The following is a 17,408-nucleotide window of genomic DNA, read 5'->3' on the forward strand; positions in this document are numbered from 1 at the left end:
CAGTACGAGCTGACACAGGACTGTAAAATCAAGCATTTACCAAAACTATTAAAAGAGGCATAGTAGCGTGGATTGAATTATGTTGATTTATGACTACATGCACATTTGCTTTAAAACTACACAAAATTATAGTATTACTGCTTTTGAATAATTTATCGAAATATAAAAGCGATGGGGATTGTAGTGTTGGTTGATCAGTATGAATTGATGGGTTTGGGTTGATTATGGTCTAGATACAGTACAGTATGGCTGGGTGGTATGTGTGGATTGGTGGGGTTTGATGGGTTGGTTGATGTGTTCGACTTCCTCGATTGCAGCACCAGGTTGGAGGGAGAAGTAACAGACTGAGGACATGAAGTGACAGCTCACACCCATCAGAGACTCACACAGGGCTCACAGTCAACAGGAAGAGAGAGCACACAGAGAGAGGTAATGTGCTGATTCAGTCTTATTCTTTGCATGGCAAAAATAAATATGTATTTTTTAAGTGCTTGGAAAAAAATGGGCAACTCTGGGCACAACTTGAAATGCTTTAACAAAACGAGTAACTCCTTGTTCCTTGGTAGAAACAATTGTTACTTTGTTTGTTACAATGACTCCCCATGTGACTTAGGTAAAAAGTAAGTAATTACTCTGTTACCATGTGGTTTTTAAAATAGATTCCAGACAATTAGGGTAAAATAAAACATTACTAGGACTTTGATATCTTCTCTCCATGCATTAAATTACAGTTGGGAAAAAAAATGTGCTAAGAAGTTTGTAACAATTTATAAACGTGTCATGAAAAGATCATGTCAGATGTTAGGAATGCCTCTGTATTCACAGCTGGCAATGGGATGAATTGTTATGGTTATGGTCAACAAGAAGGCCTGCACTCTGTTGAAGCTCCCTATTCACCACTTTATTGACAACGCTACGATCCAAAACGGATCATCATCAAGTCAAACTGAGTGCTCACTTTAAAAAAAAATACACATTTCATCTCACATGATCACTACGCATGACGCATGGTGGGCGTGGAAACAATTCAATTTTGTGCACAATCCATCATAATTCATCACAGAGGTATATATGGTCATATGTATACTCTTTCTGTGCTGCAGAGCTGTGGACACAGACAAGGAGACCATAGAAAGAGGTGAAAGAGGACACATCCTGGTGTTGTGGGTGATTAATCGAGGCAGTGGAGGCAGCATGTGGGTCCTCATCTGGGCAGCTCTACTCTTCTCTCTGGCAGAGAGAGCAACATGTCAAAGTAGGGTCCCTTTAATCATTAAAGTGTCATACATTTTGAAATCATGACTATTTGTATAGATGAGGTAGTTGCAGTGGTAAGGCAATTAAAACCCATTTTAATCTAAAAATGATTCTGTATCATCAAAAATGTTACGGACAAGTGAAGTAGTATCCAAGTGCTTCCTGTATTACTCATGATTATTAATTTCCCTCCATCAGGACAGGTCCCTACTGCAGCAGCTCCATCAGCTGCAAACACAAACAGCATCATCTTCAGTCCAGAAGAAATAACAGCACAGACTGGCCTATGTGCTGTTATTTCATGTACTTTCAATCACTCTGATAGAGTCAAGCAGAACGCAGCAGTATGGTACAAATACCCTGCAAATGGCAAACGTAAAAAGGTTAATCATATAATTTTCCACTCCAAAAATTCCTCTAAAGCTCAGGAGGGTTATAACCACAGAGTGTATCTACTGGAGCCAGACCTGACAAAGGGGAACTGTAGCGTGATCATCAACGACATCAGAGAGAATGATGCTGGACAGTATCAATTCAAAATTAAAGGAAGAACATTTAAACTCACAGTAACAGGTATAGCATGACTATGTACACTGTAACAGGTACAATTAAATGTGTATGCTGACTGCAACATACAGGTTCATACCTCCAATTCACAAATGCCAAGATACCCCTCCCCAAGTCTCCCTTTCCAAAGTCTGCTTTTTTATTAAATAGTGGTGGAATTTTTGGGGCAGTTTAACATGGGTCTAATTATGTTTCTCTGATGTCTGGTGCACATATGTCAAATTCACTTCAGAGTTTGTATTTTCTGTGTCCAGCTCTGACCCAGAAGCCCTCAGTGTTGACTCCTCCTCTGACAGAGGGAGAACCAGCGACCCTGACCTGCACCGCCCCGGGGATCTGCTCTGGAACTCCTCCTAACATCACATGGACATGGAGAGGGACAGGAGACAACATCACTGAGCTCAGAGACAACACCACTACACAAAGGAGAGAGGATCTGACCCGCGTCACAACAACCCACTTCTCAACTTTGACCTTTACCCCCTCAGCTAAGCATCACGGCAACAAGGTCACGTGTCTGGTGACCTTCAATGGAGGCGTCACCACCAAGAAGACACTGAAATTGAATGTGACACGTAAGTACTGTACATTATCTGACCTTGTGCTTCAGCAGAAATGAAGTGGGCAGAGTGAGAGAGAAGCTGCAAGTCACCCTAAAAGAAGAAGAAGAAAAACACGGATGTAAAGATATAAGTTAAGATACTTTGTTAGAGAGCCACAGCTTCCCAGTCCCACCCAATATGAATGCAACATATAGATAGATGTACAGTACATGCTTTGGTTGAGAAAATATGCTTTTTTCTTCAGAGGATTCATAGTATTCTGAGCCACTTCTGAAATCATACATGTGTTGTTCTCTTTGTAGAGGAAGTATCTAAAGACATCTTGGCTATGCTGTTGAACCCACCACTGATTACTGCATTTGTGATTGGTGCAGCCTGCTCAGCCACCATCGGTTGTATCATCCTGTGTTTCACAGGGAAAAATAAAAAGTACATGCATTCTATTACTGTCGAACAGATACTATTCACTGAGTATGTTGTTTTAAAAATCAATTGCAGATTGTCTTACATATCTATATTTACTGTCAAGAACATCAGATTAATTGTCAAAAGTGCCAATGCCTTTCACCATATTGTAATGGAAGTGCTTTCTAACCCCTCCAAAATACAGTTATTGAATAATTTAATTTGTAATATTTTCCTTAGGCGCAAAGAGAGGACCCCAAAGAACTCAGACTCCAAAAGCCCTTTCACGAACCTGGAGATGGTGGCATGTGAAGACCAACAGGTGCCGTACCAGTTTCTTTCTTTATTCAGCTTTACCAACATTCAGTTGGCATTGACATGCCAACAGGAGTTTACAAGACAACACGAACAGGTCTGGGACCACCAAGCTAACAAAAGACTCCCAACACAGTTATTTATGTAATGTTCTCCATAGAGAGATGCAGGACAGGCAGTGATGGGCGAACAGACACATCTGCAGGTGGAGCTGAGGGAGGGAACTGAAAACGGAGGGCTCCAGACCAGTGGAGCTGCGGGACACTCGGCCCCAGGGGAAGAACCAAAAGAGGTGGACTACGCCAGTATCAACTACTCCCTACTGAAGAAGAAGACACCTGAGGAGGCAGAGAAGAAGACCACTCCCACAGAGTCCGACTACGTCGAAATCAAACGAGAGAAGAAGAATGAGGGGGGAAAAGATGGTGGAGAGGGGAGTGGCGTGATGGAAGAGGTGGAAGGGGAGAAGGGGGAGGAGATGATAGGGAAGGACGTGGAGAACGAGAACGGTAAGCCAGTACGAGAGACAGATGAAGATACAGCACTTTACTCCAACGTCAAGGCTATTATTGGTGGAGAGTGACACAGCAATTTTGTCTAAAAACGTGGGAGATAGCACACAGTACTATCGCTTCTATTATACAGCACTGCTGTGTTTTCTCATATTCCAGACTGAATGTTTTATGATGATACAGAGACTTTGTTTAACTAAAGCTACTGTGGGTAATAGTTTTGGTACTTCTTTATTTTTCAGCCCTGTGTCAGCTGAAGCAAGTATTTCTGGGAGGGTTATACATATTTTTTAAGGAAGTTCATGTAATGTTACTTTTGTAATGATTCTGTCTTGTGTCACCATGGGAAGGACTGACAAAGACATGGTTTGGAGAAGTAGAGGTCAAACCATTTCATGTTTTGGCATTTTGATTTAATCCTAAACCTATTTATTGAGGTACTACCTTACTTTTGATGGTTGTGTGTATTTATAAATGTATGAGGAAAAGGAAGTAACCAGCACATTGCCCTTGATAGTACCACTGATCTTTAATAAGCTTTTGTGAGTTTTTTAAAATAGCACCCTTATGTAGACCTAGCCCCACCCACATCCGTTCCACGCATCGAATGGGGTTGGAGGCAAGGTGAAAAACAAATCAGTGCTACCAAATATAACAATATGCATTTCATAAATATTCGAATAAAGTGTGTACATAAAACGTATTAAAACACGTCTGTAAAACCACAATGAGGACATCAACCTACCAAGCAAGTTTTCATAAATCCTTGGGTACAGTGTAAGAAAAACGTCAGAGTAATCTGAAATAGGGGCATAATTCATTTTCAAATGTACAACATAAAATACATAGGCATTTCAAATTTAAGACCTTAAGGAAATAGTGTATGGAGGGTGAAAATCCCAAAACATTCTCCTTTGCTCAGAGTATTATTTATCTCACCTCCCCTGTCTGATATCTTAACCTTCTCTATGCCACAAAATCTAAAGGTAGAAATGTCATGTTTAGGTCATTAGAATGTACTGCGACTGTATAATCCCGGTCGTTTCTACTAATTGAATTTGTATGTTCACTGATTCTCTGTTTGAGAGAACGATAGGGTTTTACCTACATAGCACAGCCCACATGGACATTTAATAATGTAGATAACATGAGTGGTGGCAACACAATCTCACATTCAATACGTGCATTTGTGTACATAATGCATTTTAGCAAATTGTGTGCGTATTTGTGTTGCTTAATTCGTGAGAAAATACACGAATTGATGTGCTACTTATTTCGTTCGAAAAGACTAATTTAACCACTAGGCTCCATACAAGCCTTTGCAAAAACCATTGACACGACAGCCTATATTTAATTGTTGTTCTTCTTTATGGCTAATTCGTCGTTATGAATATACAAAAATGTTGCCTTCATTTTATCCTGTTTTAAAATGTGTATTTGTATGCCTATATGTACTGTTTTAGACTTGCTGAACAGAATTTGTGAGAAAATACACACATTACGTGCGACTTAATTCATGGGAAAAAAATTGTTTTATTAATGCCAATGCTGTTTTCTATGCTTGATTTCGTTTAATACTTTGGGATACTGGTGCACTTGTAATCAGAAAGGGCATTTTTTCGTATAGGCAACAGTACACGATTTTCGTCATTACGCATTACATATTTCGTGGAGCCTAAATTACACAATTGTCTTCATAATGCATTTATTACATGTTAAACAAGTTAATGTAAAATAATGAATTATGTTGGCTTACACTTATGGCACTTCCAAGGCCTTTCCATGATGATTATTACGGTCATGCCAATCATGTTATATACTTAGGCTACTGTAACGCGTTCAAACCGTTAGCAAGTCAGAATGTCAGTTTCCAGGTACCGACGAGCACTTAAACGCTGTATTATGCTGGCTTCACATTCTCGTGGGAAATGGGAAGTTGTAACTCCGACATGATTGTGTTCAAGTGCTTTTGAATTCGGAACAATGTTTAAACCGATAAGATTGGCAATATAATTTTCTAATTTCCCACTTGTTATTCCTATTTGGGGGGTCATTCAAGTGAAACATCCCAGTAGGAACTAGGAATTTCTGAGAACTCCGATAGCATTTGAACGAGGCATTAGTATGTGTAATAGACAACAGTAGGGTCTGGGTCGCAGGGTGTCCAGCCCTCATACCCATTCACGACCACCGCGGAGCGAGTGTCAGTAGCCTACTGTGTGTCCGTAAAGTCAACTAGTATAATTATTGTTTGTGAAGTAAGTATGGTGATTATTATTAAGGTTCTGGTCGTCTGAGATTCCAACAGGCTATACAACAAACAGTATAACTATAGAATTAAGAAACTAAGTAAATAAAGTAATAATGAAATTAATGCACAAAATAAAATATAACATTGACAAATGTTTGGTTGCTTTAACATATCTACACAATTCTATTTTCAAGAAGCGGTACCAATGTTTAGCCTACATCCAATGTCTAGGCTACTGTCTTCAGATGTCTTATTCGACTAGTAGTTGTTCTGAAATGTTTATTGCTTGCCTACATTTTACTCCATCCTCTATGTTTAATATAACACACACATACATGAATTATTAATTTCGGGTATCCTACCCTGATGTGAAGTTTGTTCTATGGAAAGTATTTGACTCTGGCCACAAAATGCGGGAAATTAGAAGGGGGGGGGGGGGGGGGGCTCTTTCCTGTTGAAATCACTTCTATTTTGGGACTGCAAGGCCTGGCACACGTCAGAATCATTTTGGTAGCTCATGTTGACCAGTATTGTGTGCTGCAGAAAGTATTTGACAAGAGCCGCAAAATTAAGGAAATTAGAAATCTACACACCTGATTAAACTAGTTTGAGTGGTTCATTACTTTAATCCACATGTGTCAAACCCCTATGGGAGGTCCGAGTGTCTGCAGGTTTTTGCTCCAACCTTGAATGATAAATCAAGGTCACGAATTACTAGGGAACTCCGCTCACCTGGTTAGGTTGTCGAGGTGTTAATTGAAATGAAAAACCAAAAACCCGCAGACACTCGGTCCTCTGTGGAATGAGTTTGACACCCCTGCCTAATAGAGCTAAACTCAGCAATAAAAATAAATGTCCTCTCATTGTCAACTGCATTAATTTTCAGCAAACTTAACATGTGTAAATATTTGTATGAACATAACAAGATTCAACAACTGAGCCATAAACTGAACAAGTTCCACAAACCTGTGACTAACAGAAATTGAATAATGTGTCCCTGAACAAAGGGGGGGTCAAAATCAAAAGTAACAGGCAGTATCTGGTGTGGCCACCAGCTGCATTAAGTACTGCAGTGCATCTCCTCCTCAGGGACTGCACCAGATTTGCCAGTTCTTGCTGTGAGATGTTACCCCTCTCTTCCACCAAGGCACCTGCAAGTTCCCGGACATTCCTGGGGGGAATGGCCCTAGCCCTCACCCCCCGATCCAGGTCGGGGGGTGAGGTCCCAGAGGTCCCAGACATGCTCAATGGGGTTGAGATCTGGGCTCTTCTCTGGCCATGGCAGAACACTGACATTCTTGTCTTGCATGAAATCACGCACAGAACAAGCAGTATGGCTGGTGGCATTGTCATGCTGGAGGGTCATGTCAAGATGAGCCTGCAGGAAGGGTACCACATGAGGGAGGAGGATGTCCTCCCTGTAAAGCACAGCGTTGAGATTGCCTGCAATGACAACAAGCTCCGTCCGATGATGCTGTGACACACCGCCCCAGGCCATGACGGACCTTCCACCTCCAAATCAATCTCGCTCCAGAGTACAGGCCTTGGTCTCGCTCTCTCTCTCTCCCCCCCCCCCCTCTCTCTCCCCCCCCCCCTCTCTCTCTCCCCCTCTCCCTCTCTCCATCCATCCTCTGGCTGCATTTTAAGTGGAGACCTTTTCTCTTTTAATTCAGCTTTCTTCCCATTTCTTGTGTTTTCAAAAACCAAACCAGGTTGTAGTTTAAACATGCCAACCAACTGGAGGAGATTATTCAAACAATTGTAGCTTAAAATAAGTAACCAAATCCCACTGGCCCAGGTACTGTTTAATCTGTCAACTAACAACACTCACTATGCACCTGAGGCTATGGCAGGTAACCTATATCTAGGTTACAATAGTAGTCAACAGTTTGTATGACACATTTTTACATTACAGTCTGACGTGTCGTCGGAAGAAGAAGAAGAGGACCAAAGTGCAGTGTGGTACGTATTCATAATAATTTGAATGAAGATGAATACTGAACAAACACAACAAACCGACAAACGAACAGTTCTGTAAGGTGCAACAAAAACACTAAACAGAAAATAACTACCCACAACCCATAGTGGGAGAACAGGCTACCTAAGTATGGTTCTCAATCAGAGACAACGTTTGCCAGCTGCTTCTGATTGGGAACCATACCAGGCCAAACACATAGAAATAGAAAACATAGAACACAAAACATAGAATGCCCACCCCAACTCACGTCCTGACCAAACTAAAATAGAGACATAAAAAAAGAACTAAGGTCAGGACGTGACAATGTGGGGTAATGTTAAAGCCTCAAGCTTAGTTTTAGTACCAGGCAAGGTCCATTATCAGATCTGACCCATATGACTGAGTCATTGAAACCCATGTCACCTTCAAACACACACACAGCACTTCTTTAATGGGGTTGAAAAGGGTCAGGGCTTGACGTTTAATGTGAACTCAACATCATCTCCTTAGTTGGCCAAACTCTCTTTATGAATTGCTATTCTTAGTAGAGTTTGTATCTCACAATTCAAGCCCCATGCCAGAGTGGACCTCCCCTGGTGCATTCCATCAGTCAAAGTTATGTGTATAGGGCTATTCTTTCTGACACTTTCGTATCCACCTTTCATGCAGAATGGCTCCTGGCTCCAGCTGTAAGCTGTGTCCTAGTTATAACACATCAATAGGAGTCGCATCAAAGAAGTGCCTGTTCTGTGGTGCAACAATAAAGCTAAAGGTCAAGTTAGATGCCCAAAAAATGAAGGCAACTGATGAATGGACAAATAAGACAATGAAGACTTGGAAGATATGCAACCTTAGTTAATGCAGCAAACAAGCTGGTAAGCTTTATTATGTTTTCCTCAAAAAATATTTCTGCATTTCTAGCATAGGGAAATGATTGGCCCTATGCACTTATTTGTTATTGTCTCATTGTGTAATTTACACATATTCTAAGTCAGAACCGTCCAGAGTAGTGATGCTAGTCGGGCGGGTGGGTGCGGGCAACGATCGGTTGAAAAGCATGCACTTAGTTTTACTGGCTTTTAAGAGCAGTTGGAGGCCACAGAAGGAGTGTTGTATAGCATTTAAGCTCGTTTGGAGGTTTGTTATATATGAATGAGTGATGGTGCAGAACGGCATAGGCAAGATGCAGTAGATGGTATAGAGTACAGTATATACATATGAGATGAGTAATGTAGGGAATATAAACATAAAGTGGCATAGTTTAAAGTGGCTAGTGATACATGTATTACATAAAGATGGCAAGATGCAGTAGATGATATAGAGTACAGTATATACATATACATATGAGATGAGTAATGTAGGGTATGTAAACATTATATTAAGTGGCATTGTTTAAAGTGGCTGTGATACATTTTTACATCAATTTCCATTATTAAAGTGGCTGGAGTTGAGTCAGTAGGTTGGCAGCAGCCACTCAATGTTAGTGGTGGCTGTTAAACAGTCTGATGGCCTTGAGATAGAAGCTGATTTTTAGTCTCTCGGTCCCTGATTTGATGCACCTGTACTGACCTCGCCTTCTGGATGATAGCGGGGTGAACAGGCAGAGGCTCGGGTGGTTGTTGTCCTTGATGATCTTTCTGGCCTTCCTGTGACATCGGGTGGTGTAGGTGTCCTGGGGGGCAGGTAGTTTGCCCCCTGTGATGCGTTGTGCAGACCTCACTACCCTCTGGAGAGCCTTACAGTTGTGGGTGGCGCAGTTGCCGTACCAGGCGGTGATACAGCCCGGATGCTGTCGGTTGTGCATCTGTAGAAGTTTGTGAGTGCTTTTGGTGACAAGCCAAATTTCTTCAGCCTCCTGACGTTGAAGAGGAGCTGCTGCGCCTTCTTCACAACGCTGTCAGTGTGGGTGGACCAATTCAGTTTGTCCGTGATGTGTATGCCGAGGAACTTAACTTACTACCCTCTCCACTACTGTCCCGTCGATGTGGATAGTGGGGTGCTCCCTCTGCTGTTTTCTGAAGTCCACAATCATCTCCTTTGTTTTCTTGATGTTGAGTGTGAGGTTATTTTCCTGACACCACACTCCGAGGGCCCTCACCTCCTCACTGTAGGCCGTCTCGTCGTTTTTGGTAATCAAGCCTACCACTGTAGTGTACTTGATTGAGTCTCCACAATGTCTGTGCGCCAGTCACTCCCTCCTTTTCCCATTGGGGGAGGTGTATGGCAGTGTCTGGAAACATTGTAGGTCCTCTCTGATCTTACACTTATCCTGGGATAGTGGCTCACTCCCCTCAGTGAGTTTGTCCAGGAGTGAGGTCGAGAGGGGGTTTACTTGATTTGGGAGTATCTAGAGTTGACTATTGATATATGCCATTGGATGAGTTGGTGTTTTTATACTCTGAAGTACCAGGAACGAGATTAGAACCTTGTCTTCGAGACCAAACTGAACGATCATTTATAGCGAATGCTATCTGGCTATGGGATACTCCTCTCTCAAGTAAAAGTCTTTCTTTGTGAACAGTTCCTATTATCTGTGGTTTGTCATGTCGACTAGGGGGATGGATCTTTGCTATAAAATATCTCAGTTGCCATTATGTTGACACTCTCAACGGTTCATTAGAGATGGTGAATTGTTGAAAGTCAAATGCTATTGCAATGCTTAATTATTATTAAAGATGTAGTTAAAGTATAACTCTGACTGGTGTGTGAAGTTTGTCTCTCTCTTTAATAATACAGAAATGAATCCACCACACTAATCCAAGTTTATCATTTTAAAAGGCTAATTGATCATTAGAAAACCCTTTTGCAATTATGTTAGCACAGCTGAAAACTGTTTGGATTAAAGAAGCAGTAAAACTGGCCTTCGTTTGACTGGTTGAGTATCTGGAGCATCATCATTTGTGGATTCAATTACAGGCTCAAAATGGCCAGAAACAAAGAACTTTCTACTGAAACTCATCAGTCTATTCCCCGCCTGAGAAATGAAGGCTATTCCATGCAAGAAATTGCCTAGAACCTGAAGATCTCGTACAACACTGTGTACTACTACCTTCACAAAACAGTGCAAACTGGCGCTAACCAGAAAAGAAAGAGGAGTGGGAGGCCCCGGTGCACAACTGAGCAAGAGGACAAGTACATTAGAATGTCTAGTTTGAGAAACCGACGCCTCGCAAGTCCTCAACTGGCAGCTTCATTAAATAGTACCCGCAAAACACCAGTCTCAACATCAACAGTGAAGCGGCGACTCCGGGATGCTGGCCTTCTAGGCAGAGTTCCTATGTCCAGTGTCTGTTCTTTTGCCCATCTTAATCTTTTCTTTTTATTGGCCAGTCTAAGATATGGCTTTTTCTTTGCAACTCTGCCTAGAAGGCCAGCATCCCAGAGTCGCCTCTTCACTGTTGACGTTGAGACTGAGGTTTTGCGAGATACATACACTATATATACAAAAGTATGTGGACACCCCTTCAAATTTGTGGATTCGACTATATCAGCCATATGTATAAAATCAAGCACACAGCCATGCAATCTCTATAGACTAACATTGGCAGTAGACTGGCCTTACTGAAGAGCACAGTGACTTTCTACGTGGCACCGTCATAGGATGCCACCTTTCCAACAAATCAGTTAATCAAATTTCTGCTCTGCTAGAGCTGCCCCGGTAAACTGTAAGGGCTGTTAGTGTGAAGTGGAAACGTCTAGAGGCAACAACGGCTCAGCCGTGAAGTGGTAGGCCTTACAAACTCACAGAATGGGACCGCGGAGTGCTGACGAACGTAGCGAGTAAAAATCATCTGTCTTCGATCGCAACGTCAGCCCAAACCTGTTCGTCGGAAGCTTCATGAAATGGGTTTCCATGAGCGAGAAGCCACACACAGGCCTAAGATTACCATGTGCATTGCCAACCGTCGGCTGGAGTGGTGTAAAGCTCGCCGCCATTGGACTCTGGAGCAGTGGAAACGCATTCTCTGGAGTGTTGAGTCACGCTTCCCCATCTGGCAGGCTGACGGAGGAATCTGGGTTTGGCAATGCCAGGAGAACGCTACCTGCCCGCTACCTGCCTACTGTAAAGTTTGCTAGAGGAGGAATAATGGTCTGGGCGGTTTTTCATAGTTTGGGCTACGCCCCTTAGTTCCAGTGAACGGAAATCTTAATGCTATAGCATACAATGACATTCTAGCCAATTCTGTGTTTCCAACATTGTGGCAACAGTTTGGGGAAGGCCTTTTCCTGTTTCAGCATGACAATACCCCTGTGCACATAGCAAAGTCCATACGGAAATGGTTTGTTGAGATTGGTGTGAAAGAACTTGACTGGCCTGCACAGAGCCCTGACCTCAACCACATTAAACACCTATGGGATGAATTGGAACGCTGACTCTGAGTCAGGCCTAATCGCCCAACATCAGTGCCTAACCTCACTAATGCTCTTGTGGGTGAATGGAAGCAAGTCCCGCAGCAATGTTCTAAGATCTAGCGGAAAGCCTTCCCAGAAGAGTGGAGGCTGTTATAGCAGCAAAGGGGGGACAAACTCCATATTAATGCCCATGATTTTGGAATGAGATGTTCGACGAGCAGGTGTCCACATACTTTTGGTAATGTAGTGTATTTCAAAATTGCCTTGTGAATGTAATATGCTACAGTTTTCACACCCATCAAAATAGACTGAAAATCACATTTCCATGATTTCTATCCATTGTGTGATCAAATCATTGATGCAAAAAAAGTATGCATTTTTAATATAAAAATACACTTTAAAATCATAACAGGAACTCGTTTTCATCAAGTCTGTCTTGATCATTTGGCCATAGGCTCTCATCAACATCACAGTAGATGTCACAGTAGCTCAAGCACCTGGGGAAAAACCTTTAGGCATGGTGAATCTAAGCCCTAGATACTCTAGGTCTGGATTGCTGTCATTGCATGCCTCATCCATGGCTTGAAAGAGTTTGACATGCTCATATGGATGGCAATCATACACATTCCACCTGTTTTGTAATCATATACAGTATTTTACAGTATTGTAGTGTACTTATGTATTTTAGTGGCCGTTTGTGGCTCAGTTAGTAAGAGCATGGCACTAGCAACATCTGAGTTGTGGGTTCGATTCCCACTGGGGTCACATACAAAAATGTGTAGACTCACCGTTATCACTTAGGATAAAAGTGCTTGCTATGTTTAATGGCATACAGTTGAAGTCACCTTAGCCAAATACTGTGAAACTCAGGTTTCACAGTTCCTGATATTTAATCCTAGTGAAAATCCCTTAACTTCCTGACTGATGTCTTGAGATGTTGCGTCAATATGTCCACATAATTGTACGATCTTTGTCCCCATGTACAGTTGCAAACCGTGGTCTGGCTTTTATGGCGGTTTTGGAGCAGTGGCTTCTTCCTTGCTGAGCGGCCTTTCAGGTTATGTCGATACAGGACTCGTTTTACTGTGGATATAGATACTTTGGTACCTGTTTCCTCCATTATCTTCACAAGGTCCTTTGCTTCCAATTGCTTCCAAGGATGCACCATACTTGGGGAGGTCTACAATTGTTTTGCTGAAGTCTTGGCCCTCTTTGATTTTCCCATCATGTCAAGCAAAGTGGCACTGAGTTTGAAGGTAGGCCTTGAAATACATCCACAGGTACACCTCCAATTGACTCAAATGATGTCAATTAGCCTATCAGAAGGTCATTTTCTGGAATTTTCCAAGCTGTTTGAAGGCACAGTCAACTTAGTGTATGTAAACATCTGACCCACTGGAATTATGATACAGTGAATTATAAATCAAATAATCTGTCTAAACAATTGTTGGAAAAATGCAGGTCACAAGCTCACTCATAAGTGTATGTAAACTTCCGACTTCAACTGTACAGTACCTGTCAAAAGTTTAGACACACCTACTCACTCAATGGCTTTCTTTTTACTATTTTCTCCATTGTAGAATAATAGTGAGGACATCAAAATGATGAAATAACACAAGGAATCATGTAGTTACCAAAAAGTGTCAAACACTGTGACGGTCCTCATGAGAGCCAGTTTCATCATAGTGTTTGATGGTTTTTGCGACTGCTCTTTATTAAGAAACTTAACATTCTTGAAGTTTTCCAGATTGACTGACCTTTTTGTCTTAAAGTAATGATGCTGTTTCTCTTTGCTTATTTGAGCTGTTCTCGCCGCCATAATATGGACTTGATATTTTACCAAATAGATCCATCTTCTGTATACCACCCTAACTTTGTCACAACACAACTGATTGGCTCAAACGCATTAAGAAGGAAAGAAATTGCACAAATTAAATTTTATCAAGGCTAATCTGTTAATTGAAATGCATTCCAGGTGACTATCTCACAAAGATGGTTGAGAGAATGCCAAGAGTGTGCACAGCTGTCGTCAAGGCAAAGGGTGGCTACTTTGAAGAATCTTAAATATAAAATGTATTTTGATTTGTTTAACACTTTTTTGGTCACTACATGATTCCATATGTGTCATTTCATTTTGATGTCTTCACTGTTTTTCTACAATGTAGAAAATAGTACAAATAAAGAACAACCTGGAATGAGTAGGTGTAAACTTTTGACTGGTACTACATATATCATATACATAAACATAATAACTGTTTAGGGGATAGATTTGTTACATACATCTCTGATCTTGTCAATATCATTTTTTTTTACTTACTGTGAATATAATCAGAATAGTCATCATCATAATAATACATTAAAGTATCATACTTTATATGTTCATACATTACGAGACCAACCTATTTAAAATCTATAGGTTTACCAAACGGTTAAGTGATTATAAATTAAGAGCAGTCGGATTAAGTAATCGTGAAATGTATTTGAACAAATGAGAAGACCATCATATCAAAAGTAATGTGAGTATTGCATTGTGAAAAGCAATTACTTTCTATGAACATGTGAAACAGGTTTTTCTCGATGAAACACTAATTAACTTTAGTGAAAAAGTGACTGTATGATTGTGTGTGTTGTACTTAGTCTATTGAAAATGTGCTTAGAGTTTTGAAACTGCCTTTTTGATAAATCTGTTCAGAGTTGTTTACTAAGCATTGTGACAATGTACCATATACTTGGGAAAATTGCATACAAAAAAACTGTACTATTCTAATCTTGCTTTCCTCTTTGTCCATCATAGTTTCCTTTTGCAAACTTGAAATACCCTTCAACATAACTGGAGAGCTTGACCGCAAAGGAGGGTTCCTGCATTACAATCAAATGCACTGTTGCCAGGTTTATAAAAATGAACAAGATCAATGGTTTTGGATGAAAAACGCAAAGTGGAATGACACCATGCATGATTTCACTGCCACAATTATAAACAGTAACACAAAGGCCCAAACCCCTGTCCCTGAATTTGCCGACAGAATAAAGCAAATTGGTTCTGTGAATTTTGGATGGGCCACACAAAGCGACTGCATCCTACTCATCAACAACCTGGAAAAGACCGACAGTGAGATCTACAAATCCAGATATATAGGAAAGGTTGGAAAATTGATGACTGAAGCAGGTGTGAATCTTACAGTTGAAGGCAAGTTCACCTTATAGATACATCTGGATATCAATTTCCAATAATAATCCAAATAATCACAGTTATTCGATTGACAGTGTTGTCTGTACCTATATGCACCGGTTACAATATATATTAGTGTACATGATGCTTTTTGCAATAGGGTAGAGGTCTTGAACACACCCATGGTCTTAGAAAATGTACCTTGGACTGACGGAGGCACAATGCTGCGTTCAAGATCTATACCCTCTTACATTTTGTAATGTACAATATAATGTTCTGTCTCTGTCTGATGTCTTGCCACTGCAGATGATCCGTGCCAGGTTAGAGTTGAGAAGTTGAACCCATCAACAGTTAGAGTCGATGCTTCACGTCACGGGCATGTGGATCACACCCAGAGTTCACAGGGCTTGGTCAGACCGTAACGCCTTTCCACCTACGAGGAAAACCGTGAAAGCAGTATGGTCAGCTTTAATGCTAGCTGGCAGGATGATGGGAGGGTGCTGTCCTGTCAACCACAGGGGACCAAACACCAGTGTGTGAGCAAGAGCATCAAGCTGAAGGTTGAATGTGAGTTCATTACTGACTTTCTAGTTCAAACTGTGTTCATCATATCGCGGAAGTTCAGCGTGATTGAAATATAAAGGCAATGTTCCCGTGTATTCACGGTAAACGCTGCATATGTCGGCTCAATCTGGAATTACCTTTAAATGTATATGTTTTAGCGATACAGATTGAATAAAGCGCTTGATTGGCCTTATCATGTCCATTGCATTATTTTTGTTTAAACCATTTTTTTTATAACAAAGAAATTACCCTACTAATTTGATATGATGTTTTGTGCTTCTTGTTTTCAGAATTTAGCCATTTTTATGATTACTTTTTTGTCTTCTCTTTGAAAGATTCCCCTAAGGAGACGAAGGCTGTTGTAAATTTGTCAAATGTGAAGGACGGTCTGTCAATCCTTACTTGTCCCAGCAGAGGGCACCCCAATGCTACCCACTCCTGGTTCAGTCAAAAGTCTGTGGAACAGAATTGTTGATGCCATCTATCACATCTACACAGGGCGGGAATTACTACTGCAAAGCTGTAAACCAACATGGGACCCACGACTCAAATATTGTTACAATCAAATGTTAATTGTGAGATATTCCCTATTTGTGTAGTCCAGACATACATTTTGTATCATTAGGGAAATAATTAATTTAAATAATGTTTTTGGCAGTCTCTGTCTCACATCCATGCTTATATTGTGGAATTGACTTTTTAATACATAGACAATGAAGGCAGCCTACACAGTTTTTATTCAATTGGAATACTCTCTCTTTCAGATGCTCCTGTAGGAGTGCACATTGAAACAAATAAGGATTTGTCTACAATCAAAGAAGGAGATCAAATCAAATTAACTTGCATAGTGCAGAAAAGCAACCCTGAAGTGCATTCATGGTCTTGGTTCAAAGACAAGGACAAAATAACCAATATTTTAAATGAGTATACCTTCAGCAGTGTACAGCCAGAGGACAGAGGTCATTACTACTGTGAGGCGAGCAATGATGTTATCAGGAACTACTCAATAATATATACTGTGCTGTAGAAATTAATATACAGTACCTGTCAAAAGTTTGGATACACCTACTCATTCAAGGGGTTTTCTTTATTTTTTTACATTGTAGAATAATAGTGAGGACATCAAAACTATGAAATAACACATATGGAATCATGTAGTAACCTGTCAAGTATACTCCCTCTCCGGCCTCTAGGTCACCAGACTGGTGATTATTACACACACCTGTCACTATCGTCACGCGCACCAGCACTTGTTGACACTCACCTGGACTCCATCACCTCCTTGATTACCTGTACTATTTATGTCACTCCCTTTGGTTCCGTCCCCAGGCGTTATTGTTTCTGTATCTGTTTCCTCGCAAGGCTGCTGGCCCAGACGGCATCCCTAGTCGCGTCCTCAGAGCATGCGCAGACCAGCTGGGTGGTGTGTTTACGGACATATTCAATCGCTCCCTATCCCAGTCTGTTGTCCCCACATGCTTCAATATGGCGACCA

General features: G+C 41.1%; 1 protein-coding gene across 1 annotated transcript; it reads left to right on the forward strand.

The window, feature by feature from the left end:
• The first annotated feature begins 314 nt into the window (after positions 1-314).
• Positions 315-6,273, forward strand: LOC110488583 (myeloid cell surface antigen CD33). The gene is made up of 7 exons (XM_021560852.2): positions 315-429; positions 1,104-1,255; positions 1,456-1,830; positions 2,079-2,399; positions 2,690-2,816; positions 3,033-3,114; positions 3,268-6,273. The coding sequence occupies exons 2-7, from the start codon at positions 1,195-1,197 to the stop codon at positions 3,688-3,690; spliced, it is 1,389 nt and encodes a 462-aa protein (XP_021416527.2). The 5' UTR covers positions 315-429; positions 1,104-1,194; the 3' UTR covers positions 3,691-6,273.
• The last annotated feature ends 11,135 nt before the right edge of the window (positions 6,274-17,408 follow it).

The sequence above is a fragment of the Oncorhynchus mykiss genome, chromosome 2 (genome assembly GCF_013265735.2).
Source record: "Oncorhynchus mykiss isolate Arlee chromosome 2, USDA_OmykA_1.1, whole genome shotgun sequence".
Lineage (NCBI taxonomy): Eukaryota > Metazoa > Chordata > Actinopteri > Salmoniformes > Salmonidae > Oncorhynchus > Oncorhynchus mykiss.